The 23,272-nt window shown below is 44.2% G+C and overlaps 1 protein-coding gene across 1 annotated transcript in view; it reads left to right on the forward strand.

Moving 5' to 3' along the window:
- spon1a (spondin 1a) overlaps nt 1-22,056 on the forward strand; it is a gene marked incomplete at both ends in the record, with an annotated part of 79,610 nt that extends 57,554 nt beyond the window's left edge. Inside the window, 10 exons of the mRNA XM_079997836.1 lie at nt 5,316-5,380; nt 9,432-9,633; nt 12,072-12,212; nt 13,769-13,844; nt 13,989-14,171; nt 15,666-15,836; nt 16,590-16,757; nt 17,331-17,495; nt 20,088-20,354; nt 21,893-22,056. Coding sequence (XP_079853962.1) covers nt 5,316-5,380; nt 9,432-9,633; nt 12,072-12,212; nt 13,769-13,844; nt 13,989-14,171; nt 15,666-15,836; nt 16,590-16,757; nt 17,331-17,495; nt 20,088-20,354; nt 21,893-22,056 — 1,602 coding nt within the window. The remainder of the gene's footprint in view (nt 1-5,315; nt 5,381-9,431; nt 9,634-12,071; nt 12,213-13,768; nt 13,845-13,988; nt 14,172-15,665; nt 15,837-16,589; nt 16,758-17,330; nt 17,496-20,087; nt 20,355-21,892) is intronic.
- Between the last annotated feature and the right edge of the window lie 1,216 nt (nt 22,057-23,272).

A 23,272-nucleotide genomic window follows, 5' to 3' on the forward strand; every position in this document is an offset into this window, starting at 1 on the left:
AAGGGTGGGATTTTCTCCTTATGTGCACATTCCTTTGCTTCTGAGGAGGCTTCAATAATAACGACGTTGAATGGTGCTTCAGTGTGTGTCCGCGCTGCTATTGGTGTTAGTCATGGTCACGGTTCACCCAAACATCTCGGGGCTCAAGTTCCTTCCTCAGCGCCCCCCGCCCGGTCTCCCTCACTGGTCTCACTGAGTCAGCGGTTCTTATTTTTCTGGGATTTCATTCATTAATTCATTCGTGCATCCATGCATCCATCCATCCATCTATCTATCTATCTATCTATCTATCTATCTATCTATCTATCTATCTATCTATCTATCTATCTATCTATCTATCTATCTATCTATCTATCTGTCTGTCTATCTATCTATCTATCTATCTGTCTATCTATCTATCTATCTATCTATCTATCTATCTATCTATCTATCTATCTATCTATCTATCTGTCTGTCTGTCTGTCTGTCTGTCTGTCTGTCTGTCTATCCATCCATTCATCCATTATTTAAGGATTTCATATATTTGTGTACTTGCTATCTTTTTTTTTCCAGCTCCATTTAAACATGCGTTTGGATGTGAATACTTTCGAACCACCAAAATAGACAGAGCTTGTCATAGTCGTATGCTTCTCCTTCTTGTTCTTTGAAGCAAGTAAGAACTTGGGAAAACAAAACCAAAAAAAAAAGAACAGTCTGAGAGCCTGAGACAATCTGATTATTTCTTTAATTGTCATTTAATTTAAATGCCTTTGCTATCTTGCTGTGAGAATTTTTTTTTTTTTTTTCTAAATATCATCATTTCAATTGCAGTCATTCAAACCTAAACAAATAAGTGGAAGTACTATTGATATTATTATGTACTATTAAGTATTATAATGTATTTTTCAAGATGTCATTTGTAGAAAAAGTGACGTTCTCTGTGCTTGTATGTTATTGCTTCAAGTCAGTCAGAATAAATGGCTCCTGCAGGCCATCTTTGTGTCACCGACTATACCACTTCTTATCAGAGACAATTTCCTATTAATTCTGCCGTTGCCATTTTTCTCTACCGCTCAATAAAACTTTCATTTTTAGTTCTATCTCATTTCACACGCAGCGCGATATGATAAATATTTGCTCAAAGCGGTGTAATCCACGAGCATTTTCTGCTCGAGAAGATCATTTTCTATTCATTCAATTTAGGTGGATTTATGTTTGCCGTCCACCATCGTCACCGTCATTGCGAGCTGAATACAGCATCATAAATTCTATCTGAAATGAAAGTGTCTTTGCACGCACTGGCGCTGTGGACCTGCCATGGCTAAGTTCTGACCTGCTTCATGGTGCGCCACTCTCGCCTTCAATCGCAGAAAAAAATTGGTCTTGGTTTTTATGGACGGACTGCTGTGTGTAGATAACACCCGCAATGATGATATGGAATAAATGGAATAAATATGTCTGGAGTTTGGAAAATCTGTGCTGCTCCAGCCATTCATTCATCCATCCATCCATCCCCCCATCCATCCATCCATCCCCCCATCCATCCCCCCATCAATCCATCCATCCATCCAGACATCCAGACATCCATCCATCCATCCAGACATCCATCCATCCAGACATCCATCCATCCATTCATCCATTCATCCATCCATCCATCCATCCATCCATTGTCTTGCTGCTTATTCGGGTCCGGGTCGCAGAGGCAGCAGCTTAGCGGAGCAGCCCGCACGTCCTTTTAATCCGGAACCATCCTCCAGCCTTCCGAGGTGTTCCCATGACGGGGAGGAGATATAATCCCTCCCTCCCTCCCGGGTCTCCCCCAGGGTCTCCTCCCAGTTGGCCGCGCCCCGTACACCTCCAACTGTAGGCCACCAGGGCATCGAACCACCTCAACTGGTTCCTCTCAATGCGGAGGAGCAGCGGTTCTTCTCCGAGGTTCTCCTGGATGGCGCCCACGGAAATTGCTCGCTGCGTCTCTATTTGCCTCTCACCCCCGCACGCTCCTTTTCCACTGTATTCACAGGCAATTCTGATTGTCTGTCGTGTGAGTGGCGAATGGTTGTCACGGTAAAACCAACGCTAACTATCATGATAGTTTTGTAAGTGATTTTGCCCCCAATTCGCTCGCTCGCCCTCAGCGCGTAACGGGTGGCTCCGTCTCTAGGGCTACGTTCACAATTAGTGGCCCAAATCCGATTTTTTTGCTTATAGTGACTCAGATCTGGTTTTTTTTCATGACAGTGGTAACAGCACAAATCACATGGAATCGGGCCCAATTGAATTGGGCCACTTTAATTATGTGGTCCTTAATCAAATACAGCTCTGATTTTTTTTGCAATGTGACCTCAGTCTGAACACTCTAGAGCAGGGATTCCCAACCTCTTTATGATCACGGATCGGACCGCAGAGCACAAAATGTTCATGGACCGGGGCTGCAAGAAAAAAAAGGACCCCTGTGTTTCGAGAAAAAACTCATAATTCTGCGCCCGACTCCAGGACCGGCAAGCACAGCGAGGTGCACCACGACCGCCCCATACCGTGGCACGCCCACCAGCACCGCGGCTGCCCGCCACTGTTAACCAGCGCGGGGAGGGAAAATAAATAATAGATAGATAAATAGACTGACCTGGCGAGGGGGCACCCACGCTCTGTGCATTTTTTGAATAGCACTGGATGTAAAATACTGTGTGTGTTTATGTGTGTGTGTGTGTGTGGGTGTGTGTGTGTGTGTGTGTGTGTGTGTGTGTGTCCTCTGAGGGAGCGATCGGGGCGCAATTTACGCACATTGCGTTTTTATTTTAGAAGTATTTTATTTGACTACATTTTCTTATTGAACGAAACAAAAGAAAAGCGCCGTGAGTCTGGATTTAAAAATTCATCCGCGAGCTTGAGCCCAGGTTCACGGTCCCGAGCCGCCCGACACCCACCGTGCGCTTGCCTGCCCTGTTCACTTATGTACGACAGCGTGCTGCTTGTGACGTCTTTGTTACCTCCGTGCATGCGGGTCAGTTCAGGACCGTGACGCGTTCGCACTGAAACCTGATATTGGCCAAATTCAAAAAACAATGTCAACAGCCAAATAAAGAAATTGGATCTGAGCAATAAATCCAAGTTGAGCACTACAACTTGCAGTGTGAACGTAGCCTGAGGCCCCTCACCTTGCCTCTTAGGGTCCTCACCCTGTCTCTAAGGCTCCTCACCCTGTCTCTAAGGCTCCTCACCCTGTCTCTAAGGCTCCTCACTGTGTCTCTAAGGCTCCTCACTGTGTCTTTAAGGCTCCTCACCCTGTCTCTAAGGCTCCTCATTGTGTCTCTAAGGCTCCTCACTGTGTCTCTAAGGCTCCTCACTGTGTCTCTAAGGCTCCTCACCCTGTCTCTAAGGCTCCTCATTGTGTCTCTAAGGCTCCTCACTGTGTCTCTAAGGCTCCTCACCCTGTCTCTAAGGCTCCTCACTGTGTCTCTAAGGCTCCTCACCCTGTCTCTAAGGCTCCTCACCCTGTCTCTAAGGCTCCTCACTGTCTCTAAGGCTCCTCACCCTGTCTCTAAGGCTCCTCATTGTGTCTCTAAGGCTCCTCACCCTGTCTCTAAGGCTCCTCACTGTCTCTAAGGCTCCTCACTGTCTCTAAGGCTCCTCACCCTGTCTCTAAGGCTCCTCATTGTGTCTCTAAGGCTCCTCACTGTGTCTCTAAGGCTCCTCACTGTGTCTCTAAGGCTCCTCACCCTGTCTCTAAGGCTCCTCATTGTGTCTCTAAGGCTCCTCACTGTCTCTAAGGCTCCTCACCCTGTCTCTAAGGCTCCTCATTGTGTCTCTAAGGCTCCTCACTGTGTCTCTAAGGCTCCTCACTGTGTCTCTAAGGCTCCTCACCCTGTCTCTAAGGCTCCTCACTCTATCCATAAGTAGGGCTGCCCCCTGAAAGTCGACGAGTCTAATCAACAGTCGGAAACCCGATTCTTCAAGTCGAGCAGTCGTTTTCTTTTTTTTTCAGTCAGTCGGTGTGCGTTACAATAACAGGATAAAACAGATACAAGCATATAAAATGCACAGGGACAGCATTTCTTATAAATGAGCGAAATCAGAAATATCATAAATTATAAATATATATCATAAATATGTGTGAACCACAGCTCTCCCTGCATCCCGATCGCCGTGCCGGAAAAACACAAGGAAGGGGCACGACTCGTGGACTTACTGTTAGGTTATTTTTCTGCGCGTAACGCATGGAGAGGGGGCGGTCGGGGAGCAAGCCGCAGAGAAAGTGTCCCCGTTACGCACGGTTTGCTTCCATACCCACATGTTTCGTTCCATAAGGAGGCGTTAAATAAAAAAAAAACACACTGTTCCGGCGCGGCAATCGCGGGCATCCCATTGCTGGCGCACACATCGCCTGTGCCGTCGGAGAGGGCGACAGGTTCGTCCCCCCCCTCCTCTGCCAGAAAGCTTAAACTGAGGAGGACGTTTGTCTTCCTGCAGGATCACAACCAAAAGCCATCAACATCATCAACATCTGTGGCAAGACCTCAGGACTGCTCTCCAACGCCGCTCCCAAATTAACCTGGCACAGCTTGGGCCATTTTCCTCTTTTAGGAATGGGCAACTCTTGCTCCATCACTATCAAAAAAAAAGGATGGCTGACTGTTATGGCTTCGAGAGGTGGTTCAACCAAGTGCGGAACAATCGTTCATGCGAAGAAAGAAAAGTTGGGGGCTGAATACTTTTTTCCCAGGCCCTGTATGTCTGTCTGTGTGTTAAATGTGTGTACGGAGTGTGTAACTAACACAATGACATAATGAAATAGAGCTTTGTGTTTTGTTTTGCAGTGTGCGCTGATTCTGTTAAAAGTACGGGAAACGTCTTGGCTGTGCACCAACCATTTATCAGAATCAGCAAAAGAATGAGTTCATTCGGCCAATTACATTTTCATATACAATGCATTTGTCATGGTCAGAATCGGTGCCTTTCTCCACAGATATGGAGTATTTTCTTTGAACATGCTGAACTGGAAATAATAATAAAAAAAAATAATTGCACAGTATACACAAATATCCAACAAATACAGCACAGACATATATGATATATTATATATATCCTGTGTGTATGAAAGAGGGAAAACAGTCACGGTGATGGTAGTGAAAGACTATCATCGCTTTGTTGTTTTTTCTTCTATGAGATGCATTTGATTTGAGTGGGATGGGTCAGGTGACAGTTCTCTCTCTCTCTCTCTCTCTCTCTCGCTCTCTTTCTCTCTCTCTCTCTCTCGGCCCCTCTCTCTCTTTCCCTGTCTCTCTTTCCCTCACTCTCTCTCTCTCTCTCTCTCTCTCTCTCTCTCTCTCTCTCAGGGAGATGATGTCCTCACTGTCATCAAAATGAAGGCTCAGTGGCCAGCTTGGCAGCCATTGAATGTGTAAGTATTACAGTTTTCTCTGCTTCTCCGAGGCTCCTGCAGGGCGGCCATCTTCCATTCTCATCGGCTCAATCCCCCCCCCCCCCTTTCCTTCCATCGCCCTCAGGCTTCCAACACACACATTGTAGCCCGTATCGCAGAGCAGACATTCGCTCACATTCACACTCGTGTGGTCCCTAGAGCCGAGCCTGCCTGCTGTTGTCAACATATGGATTTACACAAATGTGGCTTTGTCATTTTATTTTATTCATGCTTAGGAATGAAAATGTGAGTTAAGCTTAACAGTGCAAAGCAGAGGTGGCCAACCTGCAGGATGTAGATTCCCCCGTGGTGCATCCCGCCCATGGATGTTGAAGAAATGAAGATGTACTCAAAATGTATTGAATTGATTGAAAATATATAAAATATAAAAAAATAAGAATTTATTGTGTATTTATTATATGATATGATATATATATTTTCTTATATTATATTTTATTATATGTTATTATATCATACATTTATATATATTATATCAATATTTTATTTCTATTTTTTAATTAAATTAATATAATTGTATCCACATTTCATTACACAATAAAGGCGTAAATTACGCCTTTATTTATTATTTTCTTTCATCTTACTGATCAGAAAGGTCAATGTAATATGATGGTCTTATACCATTTCAGAATTCTTTGCGCTACTCATTTCTCTGTGAGCCACAGGGCAACACAAGGGCCACACGCGTGGCCCGCTGTTAAAACCAGAAATGGCCCCCAAATTGTGATTTTTCTTTTTTCCCCCAATTGAAAATTTAATCTGTGATGATCCAGCTCAAAGTTGCCCTGAAACTGCCAACGCTCCCAGTCAAACGAGGGCCCGAGCTCTTTTAGTCCCTCATCGTCCCTTTCATGAACATCCATTTAATGTGTTATTTATGAGGAAAACAAGGATCCGCTCGGCCCCGCCAGAGCCATGGAACTAAGAGCTGCACTGTGCTGCCTGGGTTTGTGCGTTTCCTTTGGGATATTTAAAAAAATCAAAGAGGAATATTTTAAAGAGGCGGCGATACTTGAAGCAGGAGATTCTTGGAGAGTCGCGTTCAGATTTATCCACAGGAGAGTCGGGGGCCTCTCAGAAGGAAGCGCAAAGGGTTAAATGTTCAACAGATTGACAAATACAAAGGTTTCTTTGAAGAAAAAGACCCGAGGAATTGATTTATCTATGTGAGCCCGCGTGACAATTATGAGTTTCAGCGTCTGTAATATTTGTGTGCATGACTTTTATTTGGTGAAGCGCCAGTGATGATGTGTATGTTTCTGTGCGTGCGTGTGTGTGTGTGTGTGTGTGTGTCTGTGTGTCTGTGTGTCTGTGTGTGTGTGTGTGTGTGTGTGTGTGTGTGTTATGCTTTTGTGTCAATATCTGTGTGCACACGCTTTTCAGTTCGTTTTTACAATTGCCTTTGCTTTGAAAAAGATGAAAGAAAAATAAACAGCAGCAACGCAGACTGGGCAAGGACGAATGACTGATGAAAACCAAACTACCTCAGGTCTTCGTCATTCATTTATTTGGGAAAACAAATTGTGCTTAAATTGAATTTGTGGTAAATGTTAAATTCTAATTTAAATTGCTTTCTATCGCTGTGCGCTGCAATTTCCAGTTTTAACACTTATCAACTACCATCTTAATTGGATATTTAACATTTTAACATTTTAAATGTGAAACACGACATGGAACATATCCGTAATAGTTGGTACATAAGAGGTAAAAAAGGAGTGGCTGAATTGAACAACCTTTTTCCACCGCGTCACTGGATTATCCGCCAGTTTCACTTGCTAGGTCCACACACACACACACACACACACACACACACACATACACACATACACACACACACACACACACACACACACACACACACACATACACACATACACACACACACACACACACACACACACACACACCACCCAGCCAGGCAGCCAGGAGGGAATGGGGAAATGAGGTGGTTGTCAGCAGCGAGAAATAAGACATTTTGATGACGAGTGTGAGGCTTTTAATGAGCCTGCTGCTTCATGTTTGTTCCTCGCTGGGGGTGTGTGTGCGTTTATGCATTTCCAGTTCCATTGCTGTGTTCATTTGTGTTGCCGTGGAGGAAACTTGATCTGCGTGTGTGTGTGTGTGTGTGTGTGTGTGTGTGTGTGTGTGTGTGTGTGTGTGTGTCTGTGTGGTATTTTGTTGCATGGTGCACCAGTATAATTTCACTATACATGGAAATGGTAACTGCTGGGGCTGCCAATAGGTGAATAATAAAGCACACAAATCACACTATGGACCTCGTATCTGGGTTTTTCGGGTTAGGGTTCAGTGTGCTTTCGATGCAGCAGGAGAGATAAAAAATGCAACGTCGTGGATTGATATGGTGGTTTTATTTTAGTTTGAAAATAAATGAAAATAGTGGCTGGATAATGCCACAACTCTGCTCACTGTGACTTTAGTTCCATGAATTTAAAGGTTAAAGGATGCAAAGCATCCATGAATGTTTACTAATAACATTGTTGTTATGCAGAGGGCTCATCGTTGTGAATTTAACTTTGAAATTCATAAAACCTGTGGTTCCTCAAATTGACCATTTTCAAATTTCCCATTTTACATTTTTACATTTTTTGTGTATGCATTCTTGGCAGGAAAGGCAGACCACGCCACCAACAACTGGAAACAGCATATAGAGGAAGCCCATGCATAATACATGGAATGGCTGTTTCTGATGAAGTGCCAGCTAAATAAAGTGTCAAAGATGGTTTTTTTTTCACAAAATAATCTCAGGGATCTCCACTTTAAGTTATGGAAGGTAATGCTGGCACTGGTTTGTAGGGCGCACCAAGCTGTAATGTCAAAAAAAATAATAATTTATTTGGTATTTATTCTGTTGGCATCCATCCAGCAATTTGACATTTTGAATAAATCACCTAAATCGTTTAACAGGACGGTGTGGAGTCGGAAACTGAGTCCTCCCTACGTGAATTCATGCACCTCGGTTCTCCGTCCTCCCGAGCTCTTCTAATAATAATGGCCGCCTGTGAAGATTTGAAACAGCCCCTAATTCTCTGCTGAACACACACACAACTTGACTCCCGCTCCCCCTCGGCTCCCCCCTGTCTCCCCCCTGTCTCCGCCCCGTTCAGTGAGTGCAGCTGGGTGTCGGGGGTTTATCTCCTGCCGACACCTTGGACCCGCACAATGGAAACTTGTAAGTGACGGTGGGGGGGGGGTGGGAAGAGTGGGCAGGAATCAAACCTGGAGGTGAAAGAGGACAAGTGGTGGACCCGCCGGCGTTTACAGCCAGAAATTAAATGCTTTATTTTGCTTCCTATTTTGTTCTATTTCTTAATGTTTTTCATGTGAATATGTGATCATTTATCTTCATCCTTGTCTTTTTTGGAGCTTCCTGTTTTTATTGGACTTCTCTGCTGCACTCTGTCTGTCCCGCCCATGTCCGTCACACATTCATCATTTAATGTTGTGGGGGGGGGTCTCTGATCTCTTGTTCAGAAAGGGTGAAGGAGAACTAAAAATGCTTTTTTTTATAATTTTTTTTAAATCACTTCAGTCCCTCTAAAGGCGGTGTACCAGTGACACTATGAAATGTCAGGTCCGAATAATATGTTATTAAAAAAATGAATGTAATATGGGTACAAAACACCCAGAGACACAGGGTAAACGGAAGCTGTAGGAGGTGAATTCTGTCCTCATCAGAAGCTGTGTCACAGCCGGTTTTGCGCTAAGGGCTTAATAATAACTTTGAATATGATTTTTTTTAAATGTAGTTATTTAATTAAAACTGTTTAACAAATTATTTTGAATAATAACGTGAGATAACACTTTATTAATCCCCGGGGGGAAATTCAGGTGTTGCAGCAGCAAAGACTGTGCAGCCAATAAAGAGATACAAATTAAAATGAGATAAGAAATAAGATATATTGAATCATCATGCAGGATGTGTGTGTGTGTGTGTGTGTGTGTGTGTGTTTTTGTGTGTGTGTGTGTGTGTGTCTGTGTGTGTGTGTCCCAGGCGGGCGGCACCGTCGGCAGAGTTCTCTGTGGACCGGAGCCGGCACCTCATGTCCTTCCTCACCATGCTGGGTCCCAGCCCGGACTGGAACGTGGGGCTGTCGGCCGAGGACCTGTGCACCAAGGAGTGCGGCTGGTCCCAGCGGGTGGTGCAGGACTTGATCCCCTGGGACGCCGGCACCGACAGCGGGGTCACCTACGAGGTCGGCAGGGGAAGGCGCATGTTTCCTGTGTACTGTAACTGTGGTTAAAAGTGGTGTTTTTTGGATGATTGTTCATTGAATCGTCGGCGTTTGGTGGTTGTATATACACTTTACATAATTAGTGTCTCAACACACCTCACAGTATAAAAATACACATTATCAACTAAAACTTACAATAATAATTATGCTAACTAAACATAATTATAATGATCATAATATAGTTGTTAACATCATTATTATTATATAAGGACATTAATACTGTTATATTATTATTATTATTTTATAATATAATATATAATTATTATATATAATAATTATGAACATAATATTGAAAATAATTGACAGTATCAGACTGAGAAAAAAGTACAAATAAAATAATAATAAAATAAAATAGTAAGTAAGTAAAAATAAAATGAAAATTGCCAATCTATATAGTCGCACACAATAACAGAAAAATACACATCGCATTAAGATCAACACAAAAGTAGAATATTGAAGCAGCCAAACAACAACAGCGTTAGTTAGAAGCTGTTCTGGGTCCAATGCCTGTAATAGAGTCAACACAAGATTGCACTTTAAAATGAACGACCGAAAATCCTAGAAAAAAAAGTATCACATATTAAATGAAACAAACTGAATTAATCTTCTCCTCAGATGAAATAAAAATGTGCCTCGTGTGTCATTCCCAGTTTTACACTCCACACACACAGACACAGTGTGATACGTGTGGCGTCGTCTGGTGTTAACCTTCCACTCTCTTTGCTCACGACCCTCCGATCCCTCGCTCCTCGTCATCACACACACCTTCCTCTTCACCTCCTCACCTCATCACCTGCTTCACATTTACCTCCTCCTCACCCCACCGCCCACCCCCCCCACTCCACCGCCACCTCCTGTTTGCACGATAACAGCTTCAAACCTCCACACAGCAGATAATAAATGTGTGTGTGTGTGTGTGTGTGTGTGTGTGTGTGTGTGTGTGTGTGTGTGTGTGTGTGTGTGTGTGTGTGCGTGTGTGCGTGTGTGTGTGTTTCAACATGTGCGGTATGCCGACTTGAAACCTTTGGCTGATCCCGAACATGAACCTGATGAACCGCTGCCTCTTGCTTGTTTTAGCTGGTTCTGAAAAATGGTTCTGGCTCTCTCTCTCTCTCTCTCTCTCCATCTCTCTCTCTCTCTCTCTCTTTCTCTCTCTCTTTCTTTTTTTTTTTCTTTCTCTCTCTCTCGGCCCCTCTCTCTCTCTCTCTCTTTCCCTGTCTCTCTTTCTCTCACTCTCTTTGTCGCTCTCTCTCACTCTCTCTCTCTTGCTCTCTCTCTCGCTCTCTATCTCTCTGTCTCTCTTTCTCTCTCTCTCTCTCTCTCTCTCTTTCACTTGCTCTCTCTCTCTCTTGCTCTCCCCCGTCACCCCCTCTCTCTCTCTCGTGTCTGCTCTTGCTTCTTCAGACATTTCTCAGTTCACTTCGGTGAAATGGAGAAAGACAAGGAGACGAGGTTGTTGATATTAATGATGTGATATAATTGTAGTGTGTAGTGTCGTGTAATTTAGTTATTTATTCTGATTCGAACACAACGTTTTATAACAAGTCTTTACAAGTCATTAGGGATGTCATTCATTTTAACATTTAGAGGCATGCACACGGAAAATACTGTAGTTATGTTCTTTAATAATAGATGGATGGATGGATAGATTCTGTAAATAGATAGAAAGACGGATGGATGGATAGATAGATAGATAGATAGATAGATAGATAGACTGATAGACAGATAGATAGATAGATAGATAGATCGATAGATAGATAGATAGATAAAAAAATAGATAGATAGATAGATAGATAGATAGATAGATAGATAGATAGATAGATAGATAGATAGACAGACAGATAGATAGATAGATAGATAGATAGATAGATAGATAGATAGATAGATAGATAGATAGATAGATAGATAGATAGATAGATAGATAGATAGATAGATAGATAGATAGGTAGAAATATGCAGTGACCCTAGATTAGAAATAAACAATGGAAAAAATAAACTCAGCAAAAAAACGCAAATGAAATGCACACACACACACACACACACACACACACACACACACACACTCACGGTGATCCCTGGCTGTCAGGATCCCCATGGCCTTCGTGGGGGGCCCCACTGCATGACCTTTGCTGTGGACTTATGGCAGAATCTCTTGAGTCTGAACCTCTGTACTTCAAATAGTAAATGTTTTAGGATATATATATATATATATATATATATCCTAAAACATTTACTATTTGGAGTAGTTGGAATTTCAAAACAACTTTTATATGTTCCTATGTAACAGACTTATTAGTGTTATTTCAGTGTTTTATACCCGCGTGTGTGTGTGCGTGTGTGCGTGTGTGCGCGTGTGCGCGTGTGCGCGTGTGTGCGTGCGTGTGCGTGTGTTCTCCCAGTCGCCCAACAAGCCCGTGCTGCCGCAGGAGAAGATCCGCCCCCTGACTAGCCTGGACCACCCGCAGAGTCCTTTCTACGACCCTGAAGGGGGCGCTATCACCCCCGTGGCCCGGGTGGTGGTGGAGCGCATCGCCCGCAAGGTCTGCACCGTTCCGTTCTCGTACGCGTCTACGTGGGAACACACGCGCTGCGGGATCCTTAATGACTCAAGGCTTCACAGTCTACAATGGGATTAAATTGCACACTTTTCCCGTGCGTGCAATTGGACAAAAATACAACGTGGGAAAAAAATGCAGTTTTGGAATCTGCTTATTCCACCGGGTGCATTTTCACATTATGATCGGTGCGCTGCTTGCACCGATGATTAGCAAAAAATAAAGCTTAACAGTCTGACAAAAAAGGAAAGAAAATAACCAAAAATACAGAGCAGAGATAGCCTATATATTTGGCTATCTCTGGTCTGTATTTAATATACTGAATATACAAAGTGTGATTCGATGCACAGGATAGATATGTATAAGGTAAACATTATTACGATGCACATACTAAATTATTACAGTGGAAACCAGTGTAAAACGTGTTTTTATATGATATTCTATTTTTATATCTAACTTCCTTTATATTCCCATGTGCCACATTGTCTCTCTTCTCCTCCTCCCCCTCATCACCGCCCCCCCTGAGCACCTATCGATTAAACGCTATATCATCAAATTGTGGTTCACATCAGAAGGGAAGTGTGTGTTCGATATTTCAGGACGGCGGGGGGGCGGGGGACAGGAGCCGTTAAAAGCCCCCCCCCCCCCCACCGCGCGTGCCCCGGCTGCTGTGATCGAAGCGGTGCTGCCTGATCAATACGGCGATAGATTAGTGTTTGGGGAGGGCCCCCCCTCCCCTCCGCCGGGCCCCCGGGCTGAACAGCAGTGTTTACACAGGGGGACGGGGATCAAGCGGGTCGTGCGACGCTGAGGGACCGTGTCCCGCCGTCCTCTGGAAATGGCCCCTCCCCCGCCCCGCTGTCCGAGGGAGCGACGCCTAGACAATAAGACGCTTCACCCCCCGCGCCACCTCCTTCTCCTCGCCGAACGCACATAAGCGGCTGGGCCGCGTCTATCTAATGTCACCGGCGTGACATTTTACGCAGCCAGGGGCTCATTATCGCGAAATAAGCGCAGCTACGGTGATCTTGTCCTAATCGTGTGTTTTCTGGCTTATAACAGGGCTGCTTGCAAAATAAATCTAAACACTAACTCGCAACACTGATATGGAATTGTTTTGAGTCGTATGCCTATGTTTAAGAGCTTCAGCTAAGAAAAATAGTCCACAGCAGCAAAGTTAACACTGCAAAAACGTAGCGGACTATCCTAAAAAAAAAAAAAAACCTTTTCCTGCAGTACGTACAACAAATCTATTCTTCTTCTTCTTTTGTGCCCCACAGAGCCGTGTAATAATATATTATAACATATATCAGTTGAACTTCGGAACTAAAGACTGAGTTGGACAGTTTTCCTCAACTCAACTGATGAAATGAAACGCTGCATTCTATCTGTTGCATTCTATCTATTTCTCAAATTGGCTGAAAATTCCTGTTAAATGTGGATGGAAACATGGGATTGTAGTGCTGCAGCATCAGACGGTTTGTGTGCGTGCGTGTGTGTGTGGCGGCGCGGCGTGTGTGTGTGTGTGTGTGTATCTGCAGGGCGAGCAGTGCAACATCGTCCCAGACAACGTGGATGACATCGTAGCAGATATCGCCCAGGAGGAGAAAGAGGAAGGTATGAATTTCTCCCTCTTCATTTGTTACACTCTCCCCATCTCCCCACTGTCCCCATCTCTCTCTCTCTCTCTCTCTCTCTCTCTCTCCCTCTCCCCTTCTCTTTGTCTAAAACCGTACAAGAACTATACCTCTGGTCCTGCAGACGACACCCCGGAGACGTGCATATACTCCAACTGGTCCCCGTGGTCGGCGTGCAGCTCGGCCACGTGCGACAAGGGGAAGCGCATGAGGCAGCGCATGCTGAAGGCGCAGTTGGACCTCAGTGTGCCCTGCCCGCACACGCAGGACTTTGAGCCCTGCATGGGGCCCGGCTGCAGCGACGAGGGTGAGAGGAAAGGGTTAACGAGACGCGCAACAGTATAGATGAAAACTGTTTAAATGTAATAATTTATTTAAAAAATAATAATAATAATAATTATAATTATTATTATTATTATTATTATTATTATTATAAAAATAATTATATTATATATTATATTATATATTATTATAAAATACTAATTATTATAAATAAATACACATTTATATATAAAAAAAAAATATATATAGTATAAAATAATAAGATAATAATAATGATGAAAAAAATAACAAATGTTGGATCTGTAATTAGATAATCATGTTATTAATGGTCAGATTCCACAATTAGATGTTTTCATCTAAGGCCAATTTTAAACCAATATCGGAAATGTTGCTATAAATAAAATGTGCATTCGGTGAGTTTCCACCAGTTGAGTTGACGAAAATTCAATTTCTACCCAAATTATTACAAGTTCTATTTCTTAACATTTATCATTTTATAGTGGTATTCCATTCCGGTCCTGAGATCCACCGTCTGTTTCTTTTTCACCACAGAACGCCATCATGGCCTTTATCACCGTTTGTTAGTATGTGAGCTCTATTGCTCTGATGGAAGTGCTGACTGTCTCAAAGGTCAGAGCTGTTTTTTATCCTCTTCCTCTGCGCTGCTGAAGGCTCCCGCTGCTCATTTTTACAGCGACCGGTAAATGGAGTCAGGAGCTTTTTAAGAATGACAGCAATTTGTGGAGAAGGAGGAAGTTATGATTGACACTTTACACAAGAAAGTTCTGCACACGAGAATGACTCCCGTGTGTGTGTGTGTGTGTGTGTGTGTGTGTGTGTGTGTGTGTGTCTGTGGTTTTAAGGTAACATGGGAACTAAATGGACATTTAAAAAGCCTAAAAAGGATGACGTTAAAATGCAATGTCTCAACATTAGAGCTGTCATAATCATGGGGTTCCGTTGACATTTCATGGGAATTCTACGCCAATGTGAGGGATGTTGCAACAAATAACCAAAATGTTATGTTCCCATGTTCAATACCAAGAAACGGCTCTTCTTCATAAGGGTGTGTGATAATACTTTTATCACTATGGGCTTATACTGTGATAATGGCACGAGATGAAGAGAAAACACAATTCAATAGTGGCATCGTTAAAAAAAGACGAAATAACGAATGAAATGGAATGGCGGGTAATGAAATGAAGAATGGATTCAAAATGAGTAAACAATGAAATAAATAAATCGAAATTAAAACAAAATAAATAACATAATCATTAATCCCTCAATTTAAATGGATAAATTATCTGTGTGAAAATTAGTGGTCAACTAAAAGGTCATGATCGTGAGCGCAAGTGATGTGGCAGTTATAAAGTCATGTCTTCAACTTTATATTTAACACTGTCATTGATAAAACGAGACTAAATCCATTTCTCCACGCGGCCAAGCTCCTTCGTTTACACTTTTGGGACTGGGATCGCTCAGACACTCCCCTCTCCGCCCTCTGACCCCCGCCCCGCAGACGCCTCCACCTGCATGATGTCGGAGTGGATCTCCTGGTCGCCCTGCAGCGCCACCTGTGGGACGGGAGCTCGCTCCAGGGAGCGCTACGTCAAGCAGTTCCCCGATGACGGCTCGGTCTGCACGCTGCCCACGCAGGAGAGCGACGCCTGCGTGGTCAACCAGGAGTGCAGTGAGTTCCTCCTCCTCCTCCTCCTCCTCCTCCTCACAGACCTCCTTCCATCCCAGAAATGATCCGTGCATTTGACAACTATTTGTCAGTCAATAACAGTAACTTCACATGGTTTACTGATGGTGCCAATCAGGTTGACGCAGTGCGTGCCCGTGGAACATTTTTTTTTTTTAATTCCTCTTAAAAAAGAAACAAACAATGGAAGCTAGCTCTTGTGTTGCAAGATCAAAATTGCAAGGCCGCACTGAAGCGTCATATTCCTCGGTTTAAGATAGAATAGCGGCTCTGCGTACATCAGAACGTCGAGCTTCACATTGAAAGGGAATACGAAAAGTGGTGACGGAAGGTTCGAGGACTCGTGGTTCGCTTGATTATTAACCGATCGGTGTAAATGAGCGAGAGGGGACACGTTCCCGAACGATGAAGGAGAGTCACAAGACTGGGTTCGGCTCATTTAATATCGAAAAAAATTCTATTTTGGAGGAATGCAAAGTGCGACTGAGTCACATTCAAATTGAATTACGTGGAATGCCTTCGACGCTGCTGGAGTAACTCCGGATTCCCATCGTTAACTATAAGTCGCCGTAATAATAATCACAGTTATGCATGTTTGTGGTGTTTTCAGTGGTGTGCCGGGAGATTATTTCATTGTTAAAAGTGCGCCATGGCAGAAGAAAGTGTGTGAAACCCTGGGTTACTGGACGGCTGGTGTTACCGCAGGTATTCCCGTGTTTTATCTCTTTGTGCTCCCAGCCCCCAGCAGTTGCCTGGTTACGGAATGGGGCGAGTGGGACGCCTGCAGTGCTACGTGTGGCCTGGGGATGAAGAGGAGGGAGCGCATGGTGAAGATGCCTCCCGCCGACGGCTCCATCTGCGGAGCAGAGGTCCTGGAGGTGGAGAAATGCATGATGCCCGAATGCCGTGAGTACTTCCAGGCCTCCCCTCCTAAAATGACAGTTTCAAGGAAAACTGGGATTTGTCAACTGTTCAAGTGAGAGCGCAGGGGGAACTAGATGATGAGATGATGACTCTGGTTGAAAGGCACAGCATTAAGGCAGGCTGCGGTAAGGTGAGGATGGTCTCGTGTGGACTGTCTTGTGAGGACTGTTTCATGAGCACTATCTTGGGACGACCGTCTCTTGAGGGACTATCTTGTGAGGGGTGTCTCACAAGGACTGTGTCTTCAGGACTGTCTCACGACTACTATCTTGTGAGGACTGCCTCATGAGGACTATCTAGCGAGGACTTTTTCATGAGGACTGTCTAACCAGGAGTTTTTCTTGAGGACTGTCTCATGAGGACTATCTTGTAAGGAAATCTTGTGAGGACTAAATCTCGATCGTTGGGAGTCAACCCAATGACTCTCAATGATCGAAAATCACGATGCAGGTTTATAAATAATGCAATGGGTCATCCTCGCGTTCCCATATCCCCCATCTCACCTTCTTACATTGGACGCTGAATTTGAAGCCTCTTACCGATCCTGTTGTCCAGACACCATCCCCTGCATGCTGACCCCCTGGTCGGACTGGAGTGACTGCAGCGTGACGTGTGGGAAGGGCCTGCGCACACGCCAGCGCATGCTCAAATCCCCCGTGGAGCTGGGGGAGTGCACGGAGGAGCTGGAGCAGGTGGAGAAGTGCATGCTCCCTGAATGTCGTGAGTCAGACGCACCAGCGCACACGCACACACGCACAGGCGCACACACGCACACGCACACGCACACACACACACACACACACACACACACACACACACAGACGATGAGCTGAATATCCATGTGCCCCTCATTGATGCAGGTATGTGATGGACCGCTTCATACAGCTACGTATACTGTACATCTTTTTTTAATCAGCATTGCAATATGGAAGCAATATACACATCGCAAAGAGCTGCGATATTTGTAATAATGACATCATCGCTCACTGTGCCATGCATACGCGGCACGCAAACCTCAAAATCCAATCCGATAGTGAGGTTCGCCTTTTTGAATGTGTACATTTAATAAATAGGACGTCCGGAATTGCACGGAAGACATGTGGAAAACAGAGCATGTGGTTTGGGGTTGGGATGAAAAAAATGTAATTCAAAGGACTTAATACCGATGAAGGGAAGTAGAAGGTACTCAGGATGTAAGAGAGATGACATCACGTCTCAAATTCAAGGGTTCAAGTGCGAAACGTCTCCCAGCGGCGTCCCCGATCGTCGCCACACCTCGAAAATTCAACGACAGGATTATAATTTGTCCAAAAACAGTCTGAAATGAATAGTGTTGGCACCCCTTGGACTCTGTTGCCAACACAGCGTGACTTCAAATAAATAACTGAAGCGATCCCAATATTTGGGGAAAGGGATACGGTGCTGAATCACAATCCCCCCCCCCCCCCCACAAGTCTCCATTTCTTGAATATATGAGAAATGTCAGATATCTGTGGAATCAGAAGTGAAGCAGATGGAATACTTAGTGAGTACTTTGGTCGAGCACTACAACAGAACCTGGTGTCTCGAGCGATAACAAATCTAAACCGAATAGATGTTTACAGACTTATTCCTCTTATTCCTCTCCCTCACTTCATTCTCTGAATTCAAAAAAATATATATACATATATATATATATCTTCTTTGACTGCATGGACATTATAGGGAACGTTCAAATTCCTGTTTTAATATCCGGAAAATAGGAGCCCTGATTAGAAGAAGCATTAAAGTGGTAATCCATAACATTGTCTGTTGGGTGGATTAGACTTCAAATCCCAGAATTACATTAAAAAAACAGCAGTTTTTTTTATTTCCCACCGTCCAGGTTTTCCGTGTCTTCCCTCTACAACAGTGACTTTCTTCTCAACAAAGTTCCCTCTGATTGCTTGATTTTCTTCTTGGTCACTTGAGGTGGGAAAGGCGGACCCCGCCACCAACAATGGAAACAGCATATGTGACCCAGCGCATACTTTAGGGTCACTTTTCGAAATTAGATTTTTTTGGACGCTATGATTCGTTCAAGATTGAGGTTTGGGAAACGGAAGTTCTGAGAAATCAGGCTTTTGAGTTTTAGTAGCATTTCCAGACTTTGGCAGCACAAAATACACATTTAGAAACGCCACCAGCGCTATAAATGGTTACATCTGGGTAGTGCTGTACTCCTTCGATGAGATAATGTTTAATCTGTTTTTCTGAAACAATGTTTGAAAGATTAATTCATAAAAATATTGTAAAATGCATAATTCGGAGTTAATCCCTTCATTTTAAATTTAAGTGATTTATTTTTTATTTTTTTATTATAAGCTCATGCTCACTTAGCTAGCATGACTGCTCTATTATTCTGTAACTTATAAACGGCCCATTTCCTGCATTTATTGTTTTATAACAATTAACAGTTTTAAGAAAGTGGCACGTTTCAGATCGGGCGCATGAAGCCCAATCAGGGGACAGCAATCCCCAGAATGCAATTGCCGTTGTCCCGGGAGCGGCGATATTGGCCGATTTCGGCAACATAATGGAGAGCATCTGCCCCCCGCTTCTCATAACCCATAACAACACGGACATTTTCACTGAGGCGTGAAAATGCTTCTTTAACTCCTTTCGTTCAACAACTTGTTGGCGAGGAACTCGACTGATGCTGATGGAGCATGAAGCTCCAACTTTGTAATATTTATATAATATTTAGAAATCCAACTCAGTTTTGATAATACATTGAGGGATAGAAAACAACATCAGGAACATAAATCTGTTGTGATCTCATTTTGGACCAGAAAGGGAATTTCCGATGTTTTCCACGCACAGCCAGAAGTACAGCGCGGCGGATTCCACCGGGTTGGGAAGTGTCGGGTCACGTATACAGTGGAGCAGGAAATGCACAACACAAATATATTAAATTATTTTTTTTTATGAACTTACAGCTAAATAGTAGTATCAAATAGAAAGTATTGAATATTTTAGTAAAGGTTAGTAAAATAATCTCATGGATTACCACTTTAATGATGAGTCTTTTTATAGGTCAATTCACCAATAGGTTTTTAGGTCAGCCTAAGTGAGCCAGACCCAGTTTGTTCCACCAAAACTCTTAATGTATTGCGAACAAAAGTATCTTACGGATTACCACTTTAAAGACCATTATTAAAAAAAACAGTATTGATCTCGTGCTGGTTTATTAACAAAATGGATTAAGCATTTCCCCTCGTCACTCATATTTTGAAAAACGACGTGAGGCAAAGTCGGATGTTTTTCCCACCTCCTACCGTCTTGTTTCCACAGCAACGGACTGCCTGGTGACCGAGTGGACCGAGTGGTCCGAGTGCAACAAGTCGTGCGGCAAGGGCCACATGATCCGCACCCGGACGGTGAAGCTGGAGCCCCAGTTCGGGGGGGACCCCTGCCCGGAGACCATCCAGAGGCGGAAGTGCAAGATCCGGAAGTGCAACCGCAGCCAGATCAACACGGAGGAGAAGAAGCGACGCAAGGAGCAGCGGGAGAAGAGGAGGAGCAAACAGGGCAGGGAGGAGGGCGGTGCCGAGCACCCAGGTCTGGACATCCCAGAACTACAACACGACACTGTAGCAGCAGTAGGAGCGAGGGGGATAACACACCCCGGGTCGGAAGGGGGTAGTTTTGGGATAATGAGCGTTTTCGCACCGCAGGAACCTTCTCATACGTAGCTCTAGGAACTTTTCGGAGGAGCCCTCTCCTTTTTCGTGCCCGCACTGCAGGAACTAGAAATGATCGTAGTTGTGAGAACGTAGCTTTGAGGAAGGCTTTCAGCTCCTGCTCCAGTGCAGGGACTAACCGGCACAAGAGGAACCTTCAGTGACGTAAATCCACGGTCCCTCGCCGGCCCCTCGACCGTAGTCCACGCGGTCGAGGGGCATCGCTCGGGGTGCCGACCAGCCCACGTACACTCAGCGGTAATACAAAATAACCAACAAAATTAAAAAGCAATAATAATAGTGGTTTTATTGTACATGTATTTATTTCATTTGTTTGATTTTCCGACATTAAACGTCGGAACCTCCCCGTGATCCCCGTTGAATGCCCCTGCCTTGAAAAAAGTCGGAACTAACTTTTCAATTCAAAGTTACAGCCCGATACTGTGCTCATGTACTTGTACTGGTGAAAATGAGCCGATACTCAACCCGATACCAGCGTAACGTAACGTAGCTGCTTAGCTGACGCTCAAGAAAGAGAGCGAAAGAAAGAAAACGTCGCTGTTTGGAGGTACTTCAAGACTTTTGGGACTTTTACTTGAAGTTTGAACTGGACATTTCCATGTTAGTTATATGTTGTGTTCTACTAAAACCCAGTGAGAGTTACAGGTTGATTATTCTAAAACTTGGTGACAGTCTCATATTCTATTTAATTGGGACTCAGTGACCGTTCCATGTTCTATTATTGAACCATAGTGAATAATGAAACTAAACACAGTGTCAAAATCATCAATCTCACTATTGTGGTAACTGAACATTTCAGCCGTAGTCTTTATGTGCAACTGTCTTATAACGTGAGCGTGATCAGATCATGGGATGTATTAGTCATCGACGTAAAGCAGATCGGAAACCGGAATCTGCAGGTCAGACTCAGAATAAAAAATCAGAAGTTGCAATCGGCTCATCTCTACCAAAGTTACCATACATGTTTGGTAACTTTACGAGGTGATGCATTTAAAGGGGTATAGCCTCATGATTTGTATATATAGTTAGACGTAGTATCTCCCATACGGGGTGAGCCTCGTTATGAGACGGCTACGGTGTGAATAACTGATTTTGTGTATTATCTGAGTCATCCATAGGACAAACCTATTTACTGTTATTAATGTGAAATTGGACAAATCCGCGTTCATCTCTTCACGTCTTCCATTGTAGTTTCTTTGTTTCGTCGCAAGATGGCGCCACTAGTTAGTGTGATCGTTACAGGAGCATGAAGGCGGAGTGCGAGAGGCGGAATTTCAGGGCCGTGACGACACTACTCAGAAATAAGCCACGGCCGACCGCCGCCGCTGACCGATCGGAATCGGGCATTCCCCAGAGCACGGCATAGTGACCGCCACCCTGTGTCTGTGTCCGCAGGCTGCAGGATGAGGCCGTGGTCGAGCTGGACGGACTGCACCAAGCCGTGCGGCGGGGGGATCCAGGAGCGGCTCATGACGGCCAAGCGGAGGTTCAAGAGCGCCCAGCTGCCGAGCTGCAAGGATCGCAAGGAGATCCGGGCGTGCAACGTGCACCCCTGCTAGGTGGGGGGGTGGGGGGCGGCGTGGGGTGACAAAAAGGACCGGGGGCGGGGGAGCGGAAGTGTCGCGGCGGCGGCGCGGCGCGCTCTGTGTCCGGGCTGAAACAGCGCAGAGCGGAATCGGCGGCGGTTGAATCGAAAGTAGAGACGAGGCTGCGGTGCTGCGTGCTAACCGCGCTAGCGCTACGCATGGCCGCAGAGGGGATCGGCTAGCCTAGCTCCTGCGAAACTTGGGAAATACTCCTTCCATCTTCTTAGAAAAAAAACAACTAAAAAGCGGAGTTATTGAAGCGATGTATCTCGCGTCTTTATGACACGTTTGAATAAAACATAAAAACGCAATCGTAGTTTTAAATGCGGCCACATTCGGAACTTCCATAAACTATAACGACTATAAAAAGTGAATTACCCCCCCCCCCCAACCCAATAACTGGAGTACCCCTTAAGTGTGTGCAAGGAACTCTAAATTCCTTCCAGTTTCTAAGATCCATCCTGGCCCTCAGTTGCGGTGCCAGAGCACTTCTGTAAAGTCCAGTTTTGAGTTTTGAATTAAAGTCGGGAAGAGGGCAAGGCAGCGGGCGCGGCCTGGACGACTCCATTCACATCGTACTGATTCTTCCTTGTGCTTTTTAAAGTAAGCTCTCTTACGTATAAGGTTCTTTTTTTTCTTTTTCTTTTTTTCTCGCTGTAAAATTGTTGTGGTATGATATATATATATAAAAAAAAAAGATGGTTATTAAATCTAAAATCATTTAATAACATATAGAACTGTTAAACCCTGTGGTTAATCCGTCAGTAGTGCGTTATATCCCAGAACTTTAAAGCACAGATGCCCCGGCCATTCCCGTATTTTATAAGCCTTCGAATAACGCTGTTTCTAGGACGAACGATGCCCCCGTGACTTTTTATCTAGCTGTTTTACTGTCGGTGTAGATGGTGTTCCACCAATGGGAGCTATAATAATACATGACTTTATGTATTATTAGAGATTTCCTTTTTCCTTTTTCTGTTTCTTTTTTTTTTTTCCTCTCTTGTGTGGATTTTTTTTGATAACAATTGTCATCCAAGATTCTTACCAAAGTCGTGTGTAGGTGTTTTTTAGATGTCCCCCCCCCCCACCACCCCTTTTTTCTCTTTGCTCTGCTCCTCTAACATATTAATATTTTGGAATATCACCTTTACAATAAAAGTAAACGTGACATCTTGTCACTGGGATGTGT

Source organism: Zeus faber (assembly GCF_960531495.2).
Source record: "Zeus faber genome assembly, chromosome: 3".
Taxonomy (NCBI): Eukaryota; Metazoa; Chordata; class Actinopteri; order Zeiformes; family Zeidae; genus Zeus; species Zeus faber.